Raw genomic sequence first — 23439 nt, 5'->3', positions numbered from 1 at the left:
TTAATACTCCACGATAATCTTGTATAGTTACTTGTAAATTGTGTTACTGACCTATTAAATTGTTCTTTGTGCTTTTTCTTAAGTTCCCTCTTGATCGCATGAGCATTTCAATGATATTTTATACACTGTTAAATGCTCTGTAGAATGCTTTACATTTTATTACAATTAGATGCAATATAGAAGACAGACTTGCAAGTTCCACAAAATTTTTTTCATTGGTTTCCATTCATCTTGTTTCATGGTAGTGCTTTGTGGTATCATTAGTAAATTGTTAATCACAGGGGTGTGTGTGTGTATGTGTTATGAGAGAGACAGAGAGAAACATTTGGACAGAAAGACAGAAACAGAGAGAAAGAGAGATGGAGATAAAAACAGATAATGTGACAGACAGAGCTAGAGCCAGAGAGAAAGAGAGAGACAAAGAGAAATAGAAACAGAGAGAGAGAGAGAGAGAGAGAGAGAGAGAGAGAGGTGAAGAGGGAAATGTGGGAAAAGAGGGAGAGAGAAAAAGATAGAGGAACACAAAAAATAAAACCAATATTTAGTTAGGACTTCTGTATTGGGATGGATGTTTTGCATCTATGAAATCAATTAGCAAGCAACTACCAAGGGCCTGAAAAAGTAGCCAAGGCATAGTTCTTCTAAGTAACTCTTAAAACAGCTCTAAGGTTTAGTCACAAGATGTAACTGTATGGAAAAGTCAGAAAACACATGAACCCAACTAGAGAAACTCTCAGTCTCAAATCACTTAACAGGATCTAAATGTCATTAATTATCATTAAACCAAGTTGATAATCTTTACTTCTTCCTTCCCACTAAAACTTATATAAATATGAATATAAAAAATAGATAAAACATATGAAGTTTTCAAATTATGGAAAAACAGAGTAAATTGTCCAAACACCTTTTTTGAGTATGTGTGTATATATATGTGTGCATATATATACACACACACACATATATATATGTTTAAAATATATATATGTTTATATATATTTTTATATATATATATATGTTTAAAAGAAAAAAGTGAGTCACATCATAAGCAGCGTTGGTTTGTGAAAGTTCAGAAAATGTCAATGAGCAGATACCTTACATAAATGACAATAGGCGACAATTGTGAAGGATTCTAAATTTATTCTTGGAAAAAAGTAATTGAAAGTTATAATCATTCTAAGAATTATCCTCCTGGTTTTGCCTCTTCACACATACTGGTACAGATTACAAACATCAGTACTATGTAGTAAAAAATCTGGAAACAAAGAAGGTGCCTATAAATCAAGTAATGGTTCTGAAAAAAATGTGGCATATGGTTATAATGGAATACTGTTGTGATATGAGAGTCGATGACTATTAGGAATTCAAAGAATCCTGCATAGATGTTTGTAAATGGAAATAGAAGGAAGCAGAACCAGGAGAACAACATACACAATGAATGCAATAATATAAACAAAAACACTTAAAGGCAGCCAAACTTTGAGGAAGTAAATATGAGCAATCTTGGCTTGAGAGAACAAATATTGAAACACATACACTTGTAGGCTTTTCTAGTTGACTAATCTCTAAATACAAGAAAGCCTGTGAATGTTGTGTCATCATCTGCATCAGCAAACAAGCCATTAAACTTTTCTCCTCCAGTCACTTGCATCCACACCTCATCCCCAAGCTTCAGTTCAAGGATTATACCCCCAGAGGCCTGGTCCTCATTACCATGATAGCCATCTTTAGTATGTAGCACTTTGACTCCGTTTTTAACTAAGGATACATTTATATTTCTGGAGAAAACAGTGATGTGGTAAGTGAAGTAATATATTCCATCAAAATGACAAGTGAATTTTCCATTAGTTGAATTATAATGATTCTGTTTGTTATAAATGATTTTATCAAACTTAATGGGCAAATTTGAAGAGGGAAATTTGGTGAACACAGTAAGGCCCACAGTAAAAGCACTTTTTGGTGAGATTGGGGGATCGCCAGTTTTCCCTTTTTCTCCACGATCCCCTTTCCAGCCCCGTATTCCTTGGATTCCTGGCTCACCTCTTGGTCCCATGGGACCAGTATCTCCTACAGGGCCTGGCATTCCAATAGGACCAACAGGGCCAGGCAAACCAATTTCTCCAGGTGGTCCAACTTCACCCTTTATCCCTTTTGGCCCAATTGGTCCCACATCACCCTTAGTTCCCTTTCGACCTTGTAGCCCGATTTCTCCTTTTTCACCTTTGTTTCCCATGGGACCAATAAATCCTTTTGGTCCATATTTCCCAGGCCATCCTCTCTGCCCTTGTTCACCTTTATTCCCTTTTGCTTCAACTTTTCCATCTGCTCCTAAGGAGGAGAATAAAGGAGGATTATTTGTGAAACATTTAGTTTTTTTAAAAGCCTCTATTTTTCTACTTAGAAGCAATGTTGCACAGGCGTAGATTTGGGGAGTACATATACATTCAATTCCATATTTGACACTTACTAGCTATAATGCTATTTAATAAGTTGTTTAACCTTTGATAGCTTCGATTTCCTCACCCATAAAATGGGAGTAGTACTCATACTATTCACACCAACAGGATGTGAAGAAAGTGCCTTACAAATCTAATGATAATACATAAATATAAACCCTCTGGGCCTAAAGCTGAAAAGAAGGAATTGCCTTAGAGAGAAGATTGGATTATCTTGGAAAAACTGAGTTTGGAAAGAATTTAGAGATCAGACCTTCTAAAGTCAAAAGGGGATTTCCTTAACAGTGTTGTTTCCTGGAAAAAGAAGAGGGGTAGCCTTAACTTCTTCATATAGAGAACAAAGTTAATGTTAGGGAGTAGGACAACAGATCTGTACCTTGCTAGATTCTCTATTACAATCAATGATTTAGATTATCAGGGATCCTCAAACTTTTTAAATAGGGGGCCAGTTCACTGTCCCTCAGACTGTTGGAGGACCGGGCTATAGTAAAAACAAAAACTTTGTTTTGTGGGCCTTTAAATAAAGAAACTTCATAGCCCTGGATGAGGGGGATAATTGTCCTCAGCTGCTGCATCTGGCCCACGGGCCGTAATTTGAGGATTCCTACATTTAGTGCAAGACCACTAAAAAAGGGAACTAATCCAAAATCTGTTTGTCTTCTAGGAGATAGGGGAATCTATACTGCAAGGGGCACAATAACCCTTGAGAGAAGATTGTGGAAGACTCTGCTAGAAATCTAAGGATACAGAAAAATGTGAAAAGGTTGCTATTATGGTAACTGTAAGTTCAGTTCCATTATGAGGAGAGTTGAAGGGCTATTCTGAATATCTTAGACCTTTTCTGTACTATTTGAGGATGCCCAAGAGCCCTTTGAATGCCTTATATATTCTCTGTTGGATTTTTTATGAACATATGTGAGGTATATGCTATATATTTTCTGAAGGATAAAAATAAAGACTGAACTATCCTATTTGCATATGTTACATTGAATGTTTGTACATGATTAAGGAAACTTTTGACTTACATTTGGTTAAACTTAAACATTGGCTATATTGAATCTATTTTTGGAGATTCCTTAGGAAAGGTGAAAAGAAGGGGAGAAAAATGTGATTTTTGGAGGCCCTACTTGAGTCCAGAGGCTTAGAATTTAGCGGGAAGGACTGGGTGGTTTGACTACATAAAGAAGAACAATAACACAATTCTTATCATTATGTTGCTAAAAAACCAATATGATAATATATGTAAACATAAGAATGATAATTATATTATGATAAAGGCAACTAGTTGGCACCATAGAGTACAGAGTGCTGGGCCTCAATTCAGGAAGATCCAAATTCATATCTCAGACACTGCCTAGCTGTGTGATCCTGGGCAAGTCACTTAACCTTATGTGCCTCAGTTTACTCATCTGTAAAATGAACTGGAGAAGGAAATACTTACTATTCTTTCACAGAATGCCCAAAAAAGGGTCATGAAGACTGGGACAAAATGAATAACAAACAAAACAAAAATTGTTATAGGACAATAGAGATCCAGAAAAAAAATCAGGAAAACTTGATAAAGATGGTGGGCTCTGAGCTCACCTTTGATGAAAAGGAAAATTTAAGCAGAATTTCTATCTAATGCATTATAGGTTTGAGGCAATACAGTGGCCACACCAATGAACATGGCCCAGAAAGTAATTAAGCAGTCAAGAATTTGTATATAGAAATGTTTTTATTCATATTTATCCTTTTTTTTGTAGATAGGGAAACTAAATTAGCAGCACAATTAAGTCACAACTTTTACTTTGTATTTAACTGCTTAGACTTTTAAATAGTATTGACTCTAAAAGGGATATACTCCTTTAAGCAAGAAAGAGAAGTCAACTGATATATACATATATACAATATATACTAAATTAGACTATCCCAAAATGCTTTGAATTCCTTTGAATGCCTACCATAATATAGTTTTATACATAGCAAATACCTATTCAATAAGTATAAGTGCTTACTATGTGCCAGCACTGTGCTAAGTGCATTAATTGAGAGTACAGGGTAAGGATATTTCTATGTTAGCAAAAATAATTTTCTGACCTCGTTCTCCTTTTTCTCCATTTATGCCATCTTTCCCTGGGCTCCCAGGAAGTCCTATTTCACCTATGAGGGGGGAAAGCACATAACTTTAGCAATGAGTTAGTCTCTTGAATTTAATTTAACTTTAGAACTAATCAATGTAGATAGATAGATAGATAGATAGATAGATACAGATATCCCTCAGTCTAGTCATGTTCTAATCTTTCTTTCAAAAACCTAGATATAGGAATATGGAAGCAAGGAATCATCAGGGCTCTATGTGCCATGTAGAAATAAAATAACAGTAAAGATTATGGAATAATTATCCCAAGAACCATCAATGTAGAATCCAGGAAATATGTTTAACCTGATTGCACCTGTATAACCTACATGAGATTGCCTGATGCCTTGGAGAGGTAGAGAGAGAAAGGAGGAAGGGAGAAAAGTTTGGAACTCAAAATCTTATGAAAAATGAATGTTGAAAACTATCTTTAGATATAATTTGAAAAATAAAATATTACCAAAAAAAAAAAAGATAGAATCTATTGGAGAGTAGGAAAGAAGTAGCAAATGTGTATGATTAAGCCACTAATGTACAACTGGAAATAATATTTTCTTGGGAACCACGGCAGTGCTACTATAAAATAATGTACACATAGTCAAATGATTGAAAACAAAGAATTTCCATCATTTTCCTTCCATTTCCCCCAGTCCTGTAGATTAGTAAAGGGGAACATTTATTTTTCTGCTGTTGAACTTTGGATGTATCACATATTCAAAGCCCTATAAATAAAAGGAAAAATTCTAAAAGGACCTTGTTTCAGAGATGAAAATTTCAAATAGGTCAGAAACATATTGGTCCTGGCTATTTCATTTTGCATTAACTCTAATACTTTAATGAAGAGGAGAAGCCACACAAAAATAAAATGAAACAACGACCAAACTTAAGGTAGTGACGGAGCAAATAAGAGCTATTGGCAGCAAGCATCTTGACTGGTGAAAATACAGTTACATTGAATCAATGGAATGAAGATGGAAGAGACTCTTATGGCAAAGAACTAGACCAATGCTAGCCAACTATCAGTGAGTATACATAGGGTCATAGTGTAAAGGATCAAACCTGTTGCTTGCCTTCATTGGAGCCCTAACCAGGGCTTTACTTTAAGTCACAAATACTGTGCATGTACCCAGGGAGGATTTGAACACCGGAAGGAAGGGAAACCTGAATTTTTCTTCTTGTGAAGTGGAACGCCTAGAGTAATACTATGAGTCTAGAGGACTGTACAAGTTTCTTTAGAAAAGAGGATACCAACAGAAAGAAGGGGAAGTTGTCTGAAGTGGCAGTCCTCTCTATATTACTGTGCTAAATAAAACGTGGTCTATGTTTAATGCCTTGTGATCCTGAGTGCAAGTAAAAGAGAGCTGATGGCCACTCTTTTCAGAAATATCATGTACTGAAAGTTTCAGGTGACATCTAGGAGAGGGAACATAAGCCAGATTAATGAGATAGATGATTTTATGGCCACTTTTCCCCCCTGGTATAGATTGCATCTGATAGTTAAAATCCCTATTTTCAACTGAATGATTTGTGTGAAGGCTCCTAAGGTGTGCTCAGGTCTTTCATTTCAGTACAGTAGTATAACAAAGAGTTATAATAAAATGTAAAAAACATTTTTATGGATTAAATCAGCAAGAGAGGCCACATGTTTGCCTGTTTTTGTTTGTTTGTTTGTTTTGTTTTGTTTTGTTTTATCAAAAAGTGATCAAACAAAAGCTAAGGAGCTCTTACATGACTGCCCATTCTGAAAAATGAATATTGAGTCTTCCATTCCTTCATTTTTGAAAGTAGAAGTAATATAGGGAGGGGTCCAGGTAGTATCGAAGCAGAAATGAAACACAAGTAGGGAAAGAATTGACTGCATTGACCCATCCTTCCCATTTTGGTGGATCTCCTAGAATACAAGCTCCCAGGTAAGTGTTCTAGAGAAGTATGACTGCAATAAGATACCTGTGTCCCCTTTGTCACCCTTTGCTCCATCTCGTCCATCCCTTCCAGGTAATCCATTATGCCCAGGATTCCCAGGAATGCCAGGATGCCCCTGCCTGCAGCTGTCCTGTGAGATGAGGTCTTCTGTGCTGACTCCAGCCACCAGTAGGAGCCACCAAATCCTCATAGCTTCAGGTGTGATCTAAAAAGAACCAAAGACAATTAACCAGGGAGGAAAACTTATTCTCCTGTGACAACAGCTCTATCCTTTACTCTTCTCACTTGGCACATGGTATTTAAAGGGCTCAAAGAGCTTGGAACCTAGGCTGATTTTGTGGTTCAAAATCAAAATAGAGAGGAGATAAGCTTGTCCTAACCAGGAAAAATGTATCTTTAGGGTTGGCCTATCATGGTAACAAAGGAAAGCCCCCAAGCAGAAGACAAAATCAAAAACAAAAACCTCTCTCCTTAGTACTAGAGCAGGCCTTCTTAATTTATTTTGTGTCATAATCCTCTTTAGCAATCCAGTGAGGCTTATGGACCCTTTTCAAGACAACATTTTTAACTACATAAAATAAATTACTTAGGATTAAAAAGGAAACAAGTTTATATTGAAAATTATCAAAATAGTTTTTAAAAATAAGCTCCTAGATCCTTCATTACAAACCACTTTTTAAAAGTAATTGCTTCCCCCCCCCCCCCAGAGGCCTTCTACTTTAAAAACATAAATGATCATAGTTGGCATTTACATGTTATTTAAACATTTGCAAAGTACTCATTAGATAAATTATCTCATTTGCTTCTTCCATAACAAAACTATCAGAAATGCCATGGCCAAAGAATTCATCACCTCATGAGTAGTTATTAGTGATAAAGTTCTATACACTTAGTTACATTGGTGCTCAAGCAAGCAGATACAGTCTGCTACCAGAATGACTTTCAAAGTCTTTCTATTATGGTTGAGAGAAAAATACACATACACACATATACTCTCTCTATGAAAGAAAGAGGAGAAGAAAGAGAAAAAGGAGGAGGAAAACAAACATATATTCAAGATTTATCCATTTAACATTTACACAGAGAAATAAATGCAAAATACTGTGGTGGGTGGATTGCTTGAAAAGACTGAAGAACATATTGATTTATTGAAGAACACATGCCAATTGCAAAGCACATCAGTATCAGGCCTCCTCAGCTTGGCACTAGAACTCAAATGTAAGAGGAGACAGATTTATATGCATCAAAAATATTAACAGACTATAAACCAGGATATAAAATTAAGAAATCTGACTACTAATTGAAGAAAATATTAGGAGTTTTCCAAGTCAGGAGGGGGAGAATGAACAGGTGGAATTCTCTAAAATCAGGAAAAAGTTTCCCACTCCCCCCAATTGTCTTCAATCAAAGGAACAACGAAACAGTAACTGAGTGACCATCACAGGGCCATTTTCCAGATAACACACAAGGATTGCTTGAGATGTATAATTGTGAGAAAAATTCTCACAATCTTTGGATCTGACTGAATTTCTGTTTAACGTAATCTAGGTCCTTTGTTAAGGATCTCTGTACAACAGGACAAGGTAATCCAGCTTCTCAATCACTCAAGGCTAGATTGAAACAACACAATAAAAGTTTCTCCCAATTCCCATAACTGAATAAACTTTTCTCATAAGACATAAATTGGCTAGAGCCATAATTAAATAGAAAATGAACTGAGCTACGTACAGAATTGTCACAAGATAAAAACAGTATGCTTCAAGAAATTTACCACAATCCATACAAAGGAAATACAAAGTAGGTTACAGTCTCTTGCAGGGTTTAAGTTGAACTTTGAAAGGAGTGAAGGATGTCAACAATCCAAAGGGAGGAGAAAGAACATTCCAGGTATAAGGGGTGGGGTATGAAGCAGGAAGATACAGAAGCAGAGGATGAAATGACTTATATATTGAACAACAAGAAGGTCAGTTTAGCTAGAACATGTGTATGAGAGTAACATAGCAGTCTAAAAAGACATGTATAATCAGATTGAGAAAGGCTTTAGATGCCAAATAAAGTTTACGTTTTATTATAAAATCAAAAGGGAGACATTCAAACTTCTTGAGCAAGGGAATGAAATGGTCAGAATTATACTTTAGGAATATTAACTTGACTTCTGTGTAGAGATTGGATTGGAGAAGGGAGAGATTAGAGGTAGGAAAATCTATTACCATCCTATTACAATGATCCAGGTGAGAGAGACAGAGAGGAGGGGGGAGAAGGAAGGAGGGAGAGAGAGACAAAGAGAGAGAGAAAAAGGGAGGGAGGGAAGGAGGAAGGGAAGGAGAGAGAGAGAAAGAGAAACTAGAGACCATGTGACTGACTGAAGAGAAGGAATGAACATAAGAGAATGGTAACTGAGAATGAAAGTTGAGGGATAGCCTAGATTTGAAGATGATTCCAAGACTTCAAACCTAATAGATTGGAAAGTATGATGATGCCCGTAATAAAAACAGGAAAATTGGGAAGAGGGGCAAGGTGCTTAAAGAAAAGAAGTTCTAATTCAGACATATTAAGTTTGGGGAGTCTAAAGTTCATCTACAATGATGAAGATGTCTAGTAAACTCTGATGTGGAGCTATTCATATATGAGGGCTAAATATATAGATGTGGCAGTTATCTGCATAGAAAAAATGTGTGTGTGTGTGTGTGTGTGTGTGTGAACTAGGTGATACAATGAATAGAGTATCAGGCTTTCAATCAAGAAAACTCATTTTCCTGAGTTCAAATCTGGTGTCATATACTTACAACTTTTGTGATCTTGGGCAAGTCACCTAAACCTGTTTGCCTCACTCTTCTCATCTATAAAATGAGCTAGAAAAGAAAATAGCCAATTGCCCCAGTATTTTTGCCAAGAAAACTCTAACAGGGTAACAAAGAATCAGATATGAGTGAAAAACAATTCTAAACAACAATAAATATATATGTGTGTATACATACATACATACATATATTAGATGTTATATTATGTTGTTTATATATTGTTACACACATGCTATATATCGTATAATATATAATACACATAACATATTGTGTTGGTTTATTATATTAAATGAATGTTATATATTACATGTTATATAATTATATATAATAAATATAGGTTATAATTGTACATGATACACTATTATAAATATAATTACATTAGTGTAAGTATATTATATATTATATTTATAATAGTACATTATATATAATTCATATTATACTATATTATATATTATACTTATAATAGTGTATTATAATAATAATGTATCATAATACATAATTATGTGTTATATAGATTATATATATACATACATATTATACATATGTACATATAGTTATCCCTTCCATATCTCAAAGGATAGTGCCCCTGCAATATGGAAAATCAGCACAATATACTTTGGTTCTCCTTACATACCAGAGAAGGAGTATAAATTATAGTAGTAAAAGAGAAAATCTGTTGAAATTAAACAACACTATCATCTATTTTATGCATTTCTGAGTTTCAAAACTTTTTATCTGTCATCTGAGGGCCTTCATACTTTGAGACTTCTGCAAAATTCCCCCCATATTCCTATTTAACTTCTCATGCCAATCTGAAACATACCAAGACTGCAGTGGGGAAAATTGCAAAAATTGCAATGTAGAGAGAGAGAGAGAAACTGAGAAGGGCATTCAAAGCATAGCTCTGAAGTATAATCATGTGGAACTTGGACATGATGATCTAGCAAAGGAGAGTTACGAATGGTCAGACAGGTAAAAAGAAGATTAAAAAATGAATAACGTCTCAAAATCTAAAGAGGAGAGGCTAGAGAGGGCTCATCTCAGGCCCTTCAGGAGTCAGAGACAGAGAGATAGAGATAAAGACAGTGACAGAAATAAGAGACAGAGAAAGAAAGAGACACACACACACATAGACAGAGAGACAGACAGAGAGACAGAGACAAACACAGAGACACAGAAAGATAAAGACAGAGACAGTGAGAGAGATTGACACAAAAAGAGAGAGAGAGAGAGAGAGAGAGAGAGAGAGAGAGAGAGAGAGAGAGAGTTTTTTTTTTTTTTTTTAACAGTGTCACATGCTGCAAAGTGATCAAGAATGACAAGACTGACAAAAGGCCTTTAGATTTAGCTGTTTGGACATCGTTGGCAACCTTGGAGACTGGTCTCAGTATGGTGATTGTGGGGGACGCATTCCTTAGGGTTGGGGAGTTAAGTAGGATATGAGGAAGTGGAGGATGAATGGAAAGTGGGAAGAAAAATCACTTTCTGTGAAGATTAATTTTACCTGCTTCTCAGTGCTGCTTAAGATATAGTTAAAAGTTTTCTTCTAAACGCATCTGGACTGTTGATTTCAAAAGGGATACTCTTAGCAGATAGCTTCCTGCTATTCATTTAATAATGACGTTGTAATGCATAGGGAAAAGCACTGGATTCAAAACCTGACTTTTCCATTTAGAACTTGCTATGTGAACTCAGGCAAGTCATTTGGCTTCCTATAGCCTTCTGCTTCCTTATCCTTATCTTGGATGAGGTGACCGATTTAAGTGTCACCTTGAACATTTTGTGAAATACGTGTGCATTTCGTTTGTACTTCATTTGTTCACATTTGCATGTATACAAAGCTGCCGCTAAGGTGGCCCTGTTCTCCTTCCCAGTATCCCACAGGCCCACTTTGTGAAAACTGTCTTCCCAACCTGAAGAAATCACTTTCTGGACCCTGCCCAAGCCTCCTCTGCAGCCTTAGGACACTGTCCAAGAGCCTCAGAATAATAACTGAGAGGCTGGCATGGGGAAGTGCACAGAACATTCCACAATCCAAATTCTGCATATTCAAAATTCAATTCAAAACCTGCATCACATCCTTGAGAACTGAGTGATCTTGTGTCTTTTAAAAATAAATCTCTCCTGATCTATAAAGTGATGATATGGGGTTTGAGGGATTTTAAGGTTCCTGGAAACTCTAAATCTTTGATTTTAAGATCATTTTTCTGCACCATCAATTGTTTGGAAAGGGATTTAAGCTCCATCTTGTGGAAAAAATAGAGCATAACAGGCACTGGTCAAATGCAAACAGTCCCATACTCTGCCTCAAAGTTATTTCTCTCCCCCCACTTTTTTTTTTTTTTTAAAGGAAATACAGATGTTTCCCATTAAAACCACATATTCATTTACCACTCAGGAAACTGGGCTGCAGTTTCTTAGAGCCAAGTTTCATGTATGATCCATATCAGTCTTTGTTTTCTAACTCAAAGTGACAGCACCCTGTAAATATCATCTGTCCATCAACCAACTTCCTTGAGTTTTTTTTTTTTAAATGAGAGACATTATGAGATTTATATTAACAAAAAAGACTCCCCAAATCATAATTGAGTGAAATTAAAACTAAGGCCATCTTATTCTCCAGAAAAAAAAAAAATCCACCACAGCCAATGTAATAACAAACACAAGTATAATCCATGCACCTACATGCTTCTCTTTGTTTTACTGCTGTTGTTTACCCTCAATGACCCATGAATCCTTGTAAATTAAGCTTCCCCTTAATACCTCACATATCTAACAAAAGAAACTGGGGGTAGGGATGGTAAGAGCTTACCCAAAGAGCATTTATTAGATATGGTGTTAAGCTCTCACACAAAATGACAAAAGGTCATTTGGAAAGTGGGGGCTCTTTTTCACTGGTCTCCAGAAGAGTCTTCTTCAGGGTAAATTAGGGTCTATATAACCCTTTGATCTCCCTCAACCATCCCCAGCACTTTCTTCAGTGAGGCTTCTAATTTTATTCTTTCAATTCTAGCATCCTTAATGGAAAAAAAGACAGGACTTGGTTTCACATACTAAAACTAGTAAATATCTCTGCTGGCACAAAGAAATCAGAATTGTTAACAGAATTTAATTAAGAAGGTTGACTGGTCATTTGTCAATCAGCCCATTATTTTAAAAGTGTCTATTGAGCATCCACTGAGCACATATTATTTGAGAGCATGTTTTAGAGAGCACAGTTACTGTCTTTCAGATGCTTACTACGAGAGCAAGACCGAAAACCAGAATAAGAACATACTGAGGTGGTTGATGAGTGGGTGGTGGCAGGAAGGCAGAGACTTGAAGAAATTTCCTGACAAACATAAGTCTTTAGCTGTGATGATCTCCTACCCCAGAAGATCTGGTATTGAGACTCCAGAAATAGTTGACAGGGACCCCCAAATTGAGTGTTATTTAATCTGTTATGTTGTCTCTAGAATTGACCCATTTGTCCCTTTAATAAGCTTCCTGAGTAACTCTGTCCTTCACTTTAGGCCTTGAATTTCCAAATGTCTGTCTTTTCTAGGGACAGATCTCACTTTTCCCTGGGGACATAATCACTTTTCTCTACCTAGTTTACTGAACATCCTAGGAAGGGAATTTGTTTCCTTTAATTCAGACTTAAACTTTTCCAACAGCTACAATTATTGGAACTAAATAAACTATAACAAGTTGCTCATCAAGTCAATTGATTAAGCATCCACTAAGTGCCAGGATCTAAGCTAAGTGCTGGAGATATGAAGACAGCCCCCCCCAAAATTTCCTGCTCTTAAAGATATCAAAGTTTAATGGCAGAAACAACATTCAATAAGAATAAGAAATAGAGAGGATGGGGGCAGCTGGGTGGTGCAGTGAATAGAGCACCAGCCCTGAAGTCAGTCAGGAGGACCTGAGTTCAAATACAGGAATCTATATGATCTCACTTCCTAGCTCTGTGACCCTGGGCAAGTCACTTAACCCCAACTACCTCAGCAAAAAAAATAAAAATAAAAATAAAGAGAGGATAAATGAGAGAAAATCAGAGAGAAGGCATTGACATTAAAGGAAGTTAGGAAAAGTTTCTTTGAGAAAGGATTACTTTATGGCAGCTAGATGGAGCAGTCCTGGAGTGCCAGTCCTGGAGTCAGGAAGACTCATCTTCCTTAGTTGAAATTAGACCTCAGTCATTTAGCCCTGTCTGCCTCAGTTTCCTCTCCTATAAAATGAGCTAGAGAAGGAAATAGCAAACCATACCAATATCTCTGCCAAGAAAACTCCAAATGAGGTCATAAAGAGTCAGTCATCACTGAAATAATTCAACAACCAAAGAATGACTTTAGTGAGGCAATATGGCAGAGTAAACAGAGAACTAGCCTATAGGCTGAGAGGAGTTGGGTTCAAGTCCCACTTCTGACCCTTCCTGGCTATGTGATCCTGAGCAAGTCACTCAATGTCAGTTTTCTGAGACTATAAATTGTAGAGGTGCCCTTATATTTGCAGAATATCAACAAAATCACAGGTTCCACTCCTAGCCCTATAAGAAATTGTATTCCCACTTCTTATATTTTATTTTACAAATCTGGAGCTAGAGTTTTAATGCTACTAGGAAATCATGTGTATCATGGATGTTAACATGAACATTTTAATATGCAGATTAATATAAACACATTGATTTCATGGCTCTCCTGCAAAGTGTTTTTTAGTTTCATTTTATCCCCTTTTCCACTTCAATTGAGCAGAGTTCTTTGCTCTGATAAGCATTGATAAGTCTTTCTACTTCTAGTTCCTAGACTCCTGTCTTTCTCTAGAAATGGTTCCAGGACACTGTCTGCCACAACTTTCATCCCTTGCATATCCCTATAGAAGCCAAATACTTTGTAAATCCAATAAGCAGTGAAATGTGGGTCTTTGGGGCCTAGATACAGCTGACTAAATTAAAACTGAATTGAAAAGAAATCCTCCCCTCTTCCTACACTTACCTCAAACCCAGTGTCCTAGGCGCTATATCCTCAGGTATCTGTACTGAGGAATCTGTAATCAAGCTAAATACAATCAAGGCTTCCTGTAACCTAAATTCCCCCGTGAAATATTACCAGGAAGGGGAGGGAACAGAATAAGTACAGGATGTTTTGTAAAATCATCCAAAATCAGGGACAGAGCTAAAATCAGGTAACATTTCCAATAGGAGTAACTTTATTTTTTCCTTAAAGAGTTAGCTTAAAGCTCAGAATAGAAGAGAAATACTCAAACGAAATAAACAAGACATTGAGATAGTCAAAAAATACTCCACTTTTGAAGCCTCTCTGGCAATTAGCAGGTTGCTTCTGCTCCAAACTGATTCTTGCTCCTAATTTTTTTTTTCTCTAAAAACTTGCCTATTTACTATTCTTTATACACAACTCTCTTGTCCCCCATGTCTTTGCCCTAGAAGTCATAGGTCCCATACTCCTCATCTTTGACTCTTAATTTCTTTGGCTTCTCTCAAGACTTAGTTCAAGAATCACTTTTTTGCAAAAGGCTTTTCCCAGCCCTTTCCAATTGCTAATGCCTTTTCCCGTGAGATCACTTTTCTTTTCTGTATATATCTTGCATGTTATTTACATATTTATTATCTTCATCAAAAAGTGAGTTCCTTGTGGGCAAAGCCCATTTTTTGCCTTTCTTTTTGTCTCTGGCATTTCCCACAGCTTATTCTTAATCACTGAATGAGTGCAGCCTCAGTCAAACTGAGACCTGTTGAAGACCATAGCTTAAAAAGGTCATTTTCCACTGCCTTGGGAGCATCTCTTGTTATCCTGATATGTATTGTGTCACTGGACCCAGATGGTTCTGGAGGGGAAAGTGAGGCAGGGGGCCTTGCCCAGTCCTCCCTCACTTAAATCCAATTCACTTGCATGTCATGGCATTCCCTCCCTGATGTCATGGTCCTTTTTTTCGAGAAAGGACAAACAAGAAGAAGTAGATACTTAATAAATGTTTATTGGTTAAAAATAAAATCACAGTCAAAGCACAAATTACAAAGCACAGTATTTTCACCTTGTTAATTTTTTTCTCCTTTTTTCCCTTTTGATATGATTTTTCTTGTGTAGGATGATGAATATAGAAATATGTTTAGAAGAATTGCATATGTTTAACCTATATGGGATTGTTTGCTGTCTTGAGGAGGGGAAGGAATAGATGAGAGACAAATTTGGAACACTAAGTTTTAGAAAGGTGAATGTTGAAAACTATTTTTGCATGTATTTAGAAATAAAAAAAACAAAATTAAAAAAAGAACAAAACCACATCCTTTTAGTAGGCAGGCCATTACATCTTCCTTATTGACTTTCTCACACATTCTTTGTTTTTCATTCTTTGAATTTATGTGTCACCACTGACACTTTTGTTTCCATGTTGGAGAAAGAGTTTTTGACAAAATCCAAAGAGGCTTTGATAAAAGTATTCTCAAATGTAATAGAGTTAAGGAGTGAACTTCTTTTGAACTGAGATTTTATAGGGTGGCTCATTCCTTATTTTTGTAGATAAGCTTTTAGAGCTACCCCTCCCTATCCTCTCCCTTACCCCAACATCTCAGTCCCCTAACCCTCAAGACATCCTTATTCCTAGAAGATTACTATGTTTTAAAGTCTGGGCATGATCACAAGTTTCTTTACAGTGGCATCAAATCACCCCCATTTCCAAATTCTTTTTTCATCTTTTGCAAGAGCATTGACTCTAGAGTCAGTAGTCCTGACTTCAAATCCTGTATGACCTTAGGCAAGAATCCTATAATTTCCCTAAGCCTCTGTTTCTTCTCCTGAAAAATAAGAAAGCTGGACTAGATGATCTCTAAGGTTCCTTCCAAACTTCTAGTATCTAGTGTCCTGTGAATTAATTAATTATCCTATTAACCAAAAAATGCTAAGACTTATTAAACTTACCACATGTAACATTTGCAAATTGCTTTGCCAATTTTCATTTATCAAAGAAGAAAATCAGTTGGGGATTACGATCTATGATTCACTATAAGGGACACTTTATCTTTCCTAGACTTTATGAACCAAAGGTTTTTAACATAGAATGTTTGTACTTACACGTATATGTTTGTATGTGCTAACTGGTCCTAATATCATTTTCCCCATGTCTCCAAAATCTCTCTGGGAAAAACTCCATTCACTCTCTGATCTTCTCTGTTAGGAGTCCTTTTTTTTATCACCTTCTAATGTCTGAGTGTTTCCTTTTGAAAGACAGTCTATTTTACCTTTTAGGACTTATTGGGGTGGACAGCAAGGAGGTACCGTGGATAGTGTGCTGAAAGTCAGGAAGACTCATCTTCCCAAGTTCAAATCTTGCCAAGTATTTGGCAAACTACTTACTAGTTGTGTGATCCTGGGTAAGTCACCTAACCCTGTTTGCCTCAGTTTCCTCATCTGTAAAATGATCTGAAAAAGTACTTTTGCCAGATAAATCCCAAATGGAGTTGTAAGAATTGGAAACAACTGAACAAGAACCCAACATGACCGAGTATGGAGTAATATATAATGAGCAATAGGCTCTGAATTGTTGAAAGTCCTGGGTCTGAATTTCTGATACTGTGTGATTTGGGGGAAATTATTTCTCTACATGTGTTTCTTCACCTTAAAATGGAGGTAATAATACTTACAATATCTAACTCAGAGAGTTGTCCTATGTGTTCTAAAAATGGAAGTCAACATGATAATCTAGAAGATACCACAGAGAATGAGAACCCATCCTTCTACACTAATTCATGGCAAACTATGCCAATTTACTTAGTTCTTTTGAGATATCAGATATTGGTCCTTATGTCTCCCATCTTATGATTAAATGGTGAGCTGCTTTTTAATACCCTCAAAATTAGGCAACCCTTTTACACAGCCTGTCAGCAATCCCCTAGATAAATATTAGCATCTGGGAAAACAAACTATTATGTGAATGGTGGGTATCATCCTCTATTCTCCTTCCTTCACTGCAACATAATAAATTTAATTTGCTATTTACCAGCCTTAAAGTGCTATGTAAATGCTGGCTATTATTACAATTATCAGTAAGTTTTCTTCATTCTTTACCTTCACTCATAAATATTGTTGCCACATTTTGTTCTTCTTTCTTTGACCAGAGTATACCTGTCTTTAATTGGCTACCCTGCTATTGTTCATTTTTTGTTCCAGTGCCCTCTATTGATCATCTCCCATGTATATCATTCTCTACTCTCATCCCTAGGTAGTCCTAGGCTTCTTTATTCAATTCAATAAATATTAATCTCAGACTCTATGCTAAGTCAGGATACTTGACTCAATTGCTACTCTCAAGCTGCTTATAACAGAAATAAATAGGATATTAGTTGTAATTGAATATAAGTGTTCAATGTATTATGGGAAATATGAAAGAGATGTCATTTTCAGTTGAGAGAGGTCAGAGAAAGCTGCTTTGAGTTTCATCTGAACTGGATTTTGAAAAGAGGAATTTCAAAAGGTGGAAAATGGGCAGAACTCATTCCAATTGTGAGTAAAACTATAGATACAGAAGAGGATGAGAATGGATCCATTTTAACTTTAAAATAGAAGTCATGAAAGAAAACAATTTGAGATAAAGTTAAAAGATAATCTGGAATCAGACTGGGTATTCTCTGAATGCTAGGATAAGTTTATGCTTTGGTAGGTAATGGGAGACCACAGAAAATTTTTAGATGGAATATTGCATACTGTATTCTTTAGCAAACCAAAAAATGGATTGCAGAAGGTAAAGAATGGAGAAAGCCTTCAGTTAGGAGATAATGAGCTGTCCGGATAAGACTTTGATGATAACAATGGGATAGAAAGTAAAGATTGGATGTGAAAAATATTTTCTTTCTCTTTCTTTTCTTTTCCCTCAACTCCATTTAGCAAGCTTCTTCAGTTTCTTTAATTCCATTTTTCAACTTCCTTTCAAACTGAGACTTTACTTCTTCCAGAAAAGTCATGTAAACAAAATATCTAAAAAGAAAAGAAATAGTTCTTGGCAAAATCAGGGAAATACCTTTCAAAAATTTCATCCTGTATTTTGAAAAAAAGAACTTATTTCTTATTAAAATTGCTGAAAACCAGCTTTACAAATTATTTTATTTTACCATACAGAAGCAAAATGACAGAAATGGTAGGCACACATCATTTACAAGAAATGAAATCATTTACATAAAACCACATCAAGAGAAAATAAATTTTATAATACAACACTTCAGTTCAAATATATAACCAAGTTCCAGCAATTCTGTACATCATACCTTAGCTGTCAACAGCTAATTCATCTGTTTTGAAGCCGTCACTTGATTTACATGGGCAACATCAATTCGATGTAAAATAATGAATTAACATTTACATGATAAAAGTTACAAAAAATACTTGACAAACTATGTAAGCAAGTTATACAGCTATACTAATATTTACACAGTGATAGTTGCTAAATTACAGAATCAGTTACAAGTAGGGCATTTCTTCAATATAAATGCTAATGCCTAGAAAAGGACAAGCGTTAGTTATGCCTAAGGAACTTGGGATCAAAAATTAAAGCAGTAGTCTTTTGCAAAGACAAATTACAGTTTATTTTCACCATTTTATTTTGAGCTCCCTCTTTCATTGTCTATTGGAAGAAAAAATCGGTGGCCAAGGGAAAATATAAGTTATTTGTACAATAATTTTAGAATAAAAAGTTTATAACTTGACACATTCAGTGACTAAGTGGTGCCTAATAAACTGGGAATTAGGTATATTTCTCCAGGTACTCCAATGTAGTATTGTATTTCAACCTATATATAAGGAGAAAATCTGGATTTAAAGACACCGGAAATAATGATTGTAACAAAAGCCCTCTGTGCCAGAGATCTATTTTCCCTGTTCCAAATCCCCCAAACCATCATCACATAAATCTAATAATCCTGCCCTAAACCTCAGCTAATTACCACTCTAATTTGAATCTATGGGTTTGTTAGTTGACATCATGAGAGATTTTGAGAAGGTTGATACATAGAATTGTCCACTTGGTAAAGTACCAGAAAATAGAATTTCCAGTAATGTTCAATAAATCTCAAATTTTGAATATAATATAGCATTCATTTTGCCATTGTTGCACAAGAAGAGAAATTTACTCAAGGTAAATGGTTTTTCATATATGAAAGAGCATTGTTCTTCTAAGTCAACATGAAATATTTGCTTTACAGACAAGGAACCTGTCTTTGCGTAATCTATGTATAACAAGACACGTCAGCACTCAGTATCATCATATGGTGGTGAAATGCTTTAGTTACCAAGTTGGGAAAAGAAAAAAAAAATCAGAAATTTACTAAAATCTAAAGCTGTATTATTGGAAGTTCCAAATATGTATCTGACAAATTGTATTTGCCTTTTTGTTGTTGTTCACAGTTCTCACCAAGAACTCTTTTTCCCTTACTAGGGTCTTGAAAATCACAACAACTATTTGAGCATTAGCTTGTATTCTTCTACAAGATGATTGGATATTTTTAATATGATAAATGGATCCCAGTAAAAGATTAAGTGACTTGTTTCTTGACATAGAAGTAATAAGGGGCAGAAGCCAAAACCTCTGGGCTCTTATTCAGGTTCTGCTCTTAGTTAATCACTTAACTTTTCTGGACCTGGAATTCCTTATCTGGAAAATGAGGCAGAACTGATATCAAAGGTACTTGCTTATTCTAAATTCTATTTCAAGCCTTTCTGTCAAAAGTTGTCATTTCAAAGGTCCTGCCCAATTATTTATCTAGTGAGTTCTGAAAATACATGAATAATAACATGATCTATAAGTGTAATTTCGAAGAAATATCTTTGACCAATGCAGGCCAGCATCTTCTCTACAATTTAAAAAGTCTTAGAGAGTTATCTACCTATTGAGAAATCATGTAACTAATATGTCAGAGGCAGGAGGACCCAAACCCAAGTCTTCTAGGATCTGAGGTCAATTCTCTATTCATTCTCATCCTCATGAGCAATAAAAAATGAAATGAAATGCATTAAAATATTTTGTTAATATCATTGAACACTTACTATATAATACAAAAGAATCTTGAATCTCTCCTCTGGATTGTTATTGGAGAAACTCATGTACATATAGTGAGACTTTTACTTTATCCAGAGAAGAAAATTTGGCAAATACAAAAGGATACACAATCCTTTCAATCCTTCTAGAAGTCAAACATATAATATTCAAAATTTAAGCCATATAAATCCAGGCTTAAGTGTGCTATCATCTTATTCTTTTTTGAAATATGAATCTTTGGGAGTGTTTGAAAACCCCTGATTATCTCAATAGGGTTCATCTAGGGAAAAAAGGCAGCCAAGTGATTCATACTCTGTTCAGATTCAGAGTTGGCACCATAACTTTATCTGATGGAAACAGATCTGTATTTGAATTGAAACTAGATTCAGTTAACCTATTCCCCAAATTCATTCTTTTCTATTTGGAAGACTATGAAGGTAGAGGACCTGGAAGTCAGTGTTTTGGATGCAGCTGGGTGTTAAAGCTTTGCAGAGAAAACATATTGGTTCATTGGTTCAGTTGATATTTAAAAAGAAACATTTACATTTTTTTTTAAAAATTGAATTTTCATTTACAAATGTAGCTCTGTCAAGTAATTTCACTGGGTACCCCAAGGCAATTCTGTCATATAACATGGAAGAACTGTTAAAAATTGCTAATTAATATGCATTCTATTTAGCATAGAAAGAGCATTACCAGTTATTGCTGATGGGTGCATCAAAGGCATGTTAAGTTTTCAAAATTCAATATTCTTTTTTAAAAAAAAGCTTGTTAATAAAAAGGCCAATCATACAAACACAATTAAAGCTGAAGTGTCTATTTTTTAGACACAGTGGCACAAATACTTACTGATAACTTTTTCTTAGCACCAGCTTCTACCTCAGGCTGACATAAGAGTCATTAATCAAAGTAATTATAAATACCAAGCAAGACCTCCTGCATATAAGCCATCAAAAGTAACATGTTAAGATAGTGAACAAATACCTTTTCATCAAAATTTTACATAAATGTCATAAATATCTGTTGAGGAGGCTTCAAATTCAATCTTCTTATAATTGCTCTTTCCCACCAGCTGGCCTCCTTTAGAAATTCTAGACTTAGTGAGGAAGAGGCTTTGAGAGCTACATTCGGAAAAATCTAAACCTAATGTTTGTCCTTAAGTCAATCTGCTTTTATTCTCAGACTATACCTGTTAGTAATAGTTGAGCAGTCTAACAAGAGCTCGTTACCATAAATATAATTTTAGAAAACAAATGCGTTAGTTATATAACATAAAGGTCTCTCCTCCAGTATGCTAAGAAAATAAAAGTGATAAACATTTTGAACCCCTTGAAGAGTCTGACATAAAAGATTTTTCAAAATGATTTTCCTAAAAATTCATATACTTATCTATAGATACCAGCTAGTGTATATCCTAGTTGGAAAAGTGGAGAAAGAAAAAGATAAATGCACCAAATTGATCATTTTCCATTTTTAATTTTTTTGTCATGGTCTCCTCAAAGAAAGATTAATTTTAAGAAATCTGTTCTCACTCTCATGAAGGAATGTGGAGGCTCAAGATCAAAACCTATTTCAAAAATCCAAGGGAATATTTCCCTTGGCCATTTAATACCTTTCTAGCTGAATGGGTATAATTTTGGAGTTTGTTTTATGAGAATGCATGGGAGAAAAAAAAAACTTCTGGAAGAAGTACATAAATATTTTACACATTCACATTATCATGATAAAAAAATGGAAATACTTATATTTTTACAAAACAGATTATATGTGACTGGAAGAAGGAGTCTCATAGGTTGAGTTGTAGGCAAGAATTGATTTCTTTGCTAAATTCTATTATACATGCAGGAGAATAGTTAATTTGAGGGAAAATGGACCTGGGTTTTCTTGACTTCTTTCCTTGAAAGCAGCAGGACCTTCTGAACACCTGGATTAAGTTCAAGTTATTAGTGCCATTTGATTCAATAGTAGCCTTGGTTTTTTTCCCCTCCTAGCCTGCAAGAGAAAGAGAATGAATTCCTCTCCATCACCATTTGGGAAATTTGGGAAAAGTACAGAAAATGAACAGGAAGATCCTTGGTCTTCTGCAGCAGTGAATGAGTGAGATAAGGTTAAACATATGCCTCAGTGAAAAGACAAAAGCTTCCCTTAGATCTTACTGAACACATGACAAGAAGAAAGATTTCAGTTCTATAGATGATTTCCCTCAAAACCAAGCATGGCATTGGGAATGTAACAGTGGTCCTCTAAAGCTGGTCATGCCTTGGGACAAGTTGAGAAAACAAGCCCTTGGATATTAACTTTTGAAACTGCAACTATTTCCCTGGCCACCAAAGAAGATGCTCATCATTAGCAAGGCTTGTTCAGCAGAAACAACACTTGCTTTAGAGCACGTCTCTGGTCAGTTCAGAGCCGGAAGAATATAAAGGGTTTCAATTCAACAAGCCATTATTAAGTGCCTATAACGTGCTAGGCTGTCTTATGACATCACATCATGACCTTCTTCTATCCTCCAAAAAGTTCCTGGCAGAAGGTGAGATGAAGTCACGGATGTCTATTAAAGGTGATCTTCAGCACTGGTTCCAAGAAAGATTTCAAAGAGGGGAAAAAAGAGCATGTCTCTTCTCCAACAGAGAGACTCCCCGCCAGCAGGGAGATAATTTTTTTTTTCATTTCTTGAATGGGGTGAATTTATTAAAGGTGTGCCAAAATAGAGATGGCTTTCTCTTAGGTTCTGCCAGGGCAAAAACTTGTTGTTGAGGAATGCTGGTAGGCACTGTGATGTGTCGTTGGTGGATAGGATGTAAGCTTTGGTGGGGGGGAGGCACAGAACATCCATTATAACCTAAAGCAGGAAAATGTAAAGAAGATCATTTAAGCATCATTTATAAATCAAAGTACAAAATACTAAAATCTCATTAATTCCCATAGCTACAATGATCACATCTGTGCAGATAACTCATACCTCCAACTCATCCTCTCACCCAGAACTTTAGAATCCTTTTTCAATTATATTCCAGATACCTGATGGTACCTCAGATTCAACACAGCCAAAACTGAGAATATTATTTTCATCTGTGAATCTCTCTCTGCCTCTAATTTCTCTCTTAATGATACAATTTCT

The 23439-nt window shown here is 35.6% G+C and overlaps 2 protein-coding genes across 6 annotated transcripts in view; both read right to left on the bottom strand.

Annotated features, from left to right (window-relative positions):
* Positions 1–1049: 1049 nt before the first annotated feature.
* Positions 1050–14349, bottom strand: LOC100923679 (complement C1q and tumor necrosis factor-related protein 9A). Its single transcript, XM_003764463.3, has 4 exons — positions 14273–14349; positions 6520–6700; positions 4533–4595; positions 1050–2325 (listed from the first exon to the last, which is right to left on the bottom strand). The coding sequence occupies exons 2-4, from the start codon at positions 6683–6685 to the stop codon at positions 1556–1558; spliced, it is 999 nt and encodes a 332-aa protein (XP_003764511.1). The 5' UTR covers positions 6686–6700; positions 14273–14349; the 3' UTR covers positions 1050–1555.
* Positions 14350–18353: 4004 nt separating this feature from the next.
* SPATA13 (spermatogenesis associated 13) overlaps positions 18354–23439 on the bottom strand; it is a 143195-nt gene continuing 138109 nt past the window's right edge. For all 5 annotated transcript variants that reach the window (XM_023499579.2, XM_023499580.2, XM_031960786.1 and 2 more), the window contains one exon: positions 18354–23160. In XM_023499579.2, coding sequence (XP_023355347.1) covers positions 22985–23160 — 176 coding nt within the window. In that variant the 3' untranslated portion in view covers positions 18354–22984. The remainder of the gene's footprint in view (positions 23161–23439) is intronic.

The sequence above is a fragment of the Sarcophilus harrisii genome, chromosome 3 (assembly GCF_902635505.1).
Source record: "Sarcophilus harrisii chromosome 3, mSarHar1.11, whole genome shotgun sequence".
NCBI classification, from domain to species: Eukaryota; Metazoa; Chordata; class Mammalia; order Dasyuromorphia; family Dasyuridae; genus Sarcophilus; species Sarcophilus harrisii.
The sequence above is the reverse complement of the archived record's forward strand: the minus strand, read 5'-3'. Positions and strand labels throughout refer to the sequence as shown.

Coding starts and splice junctions, on each gene's coding strand:
- LOC100923679 (XM_003764463.3), bottom strand. CDS start 6,685: ATGAGGATTTGGTGGCTCCTACTGGTGGCTGGAGTCAGCACAGAAGAC. Junction 4,596..6,519: donor GGGTGACAAAGGGGACACAG/GTATCTTATTGC, acceptor CCCCCCTCATAG/GTGAAATAGGACTTCCTGGG. Junction 2,326..4,532: donor TGGAGAAAAAGGAGAACGAG/GTCAGAAAATTA, acceptor TCTCCTCCTTAG/GAGCAGATGGAAAAGTTGAA.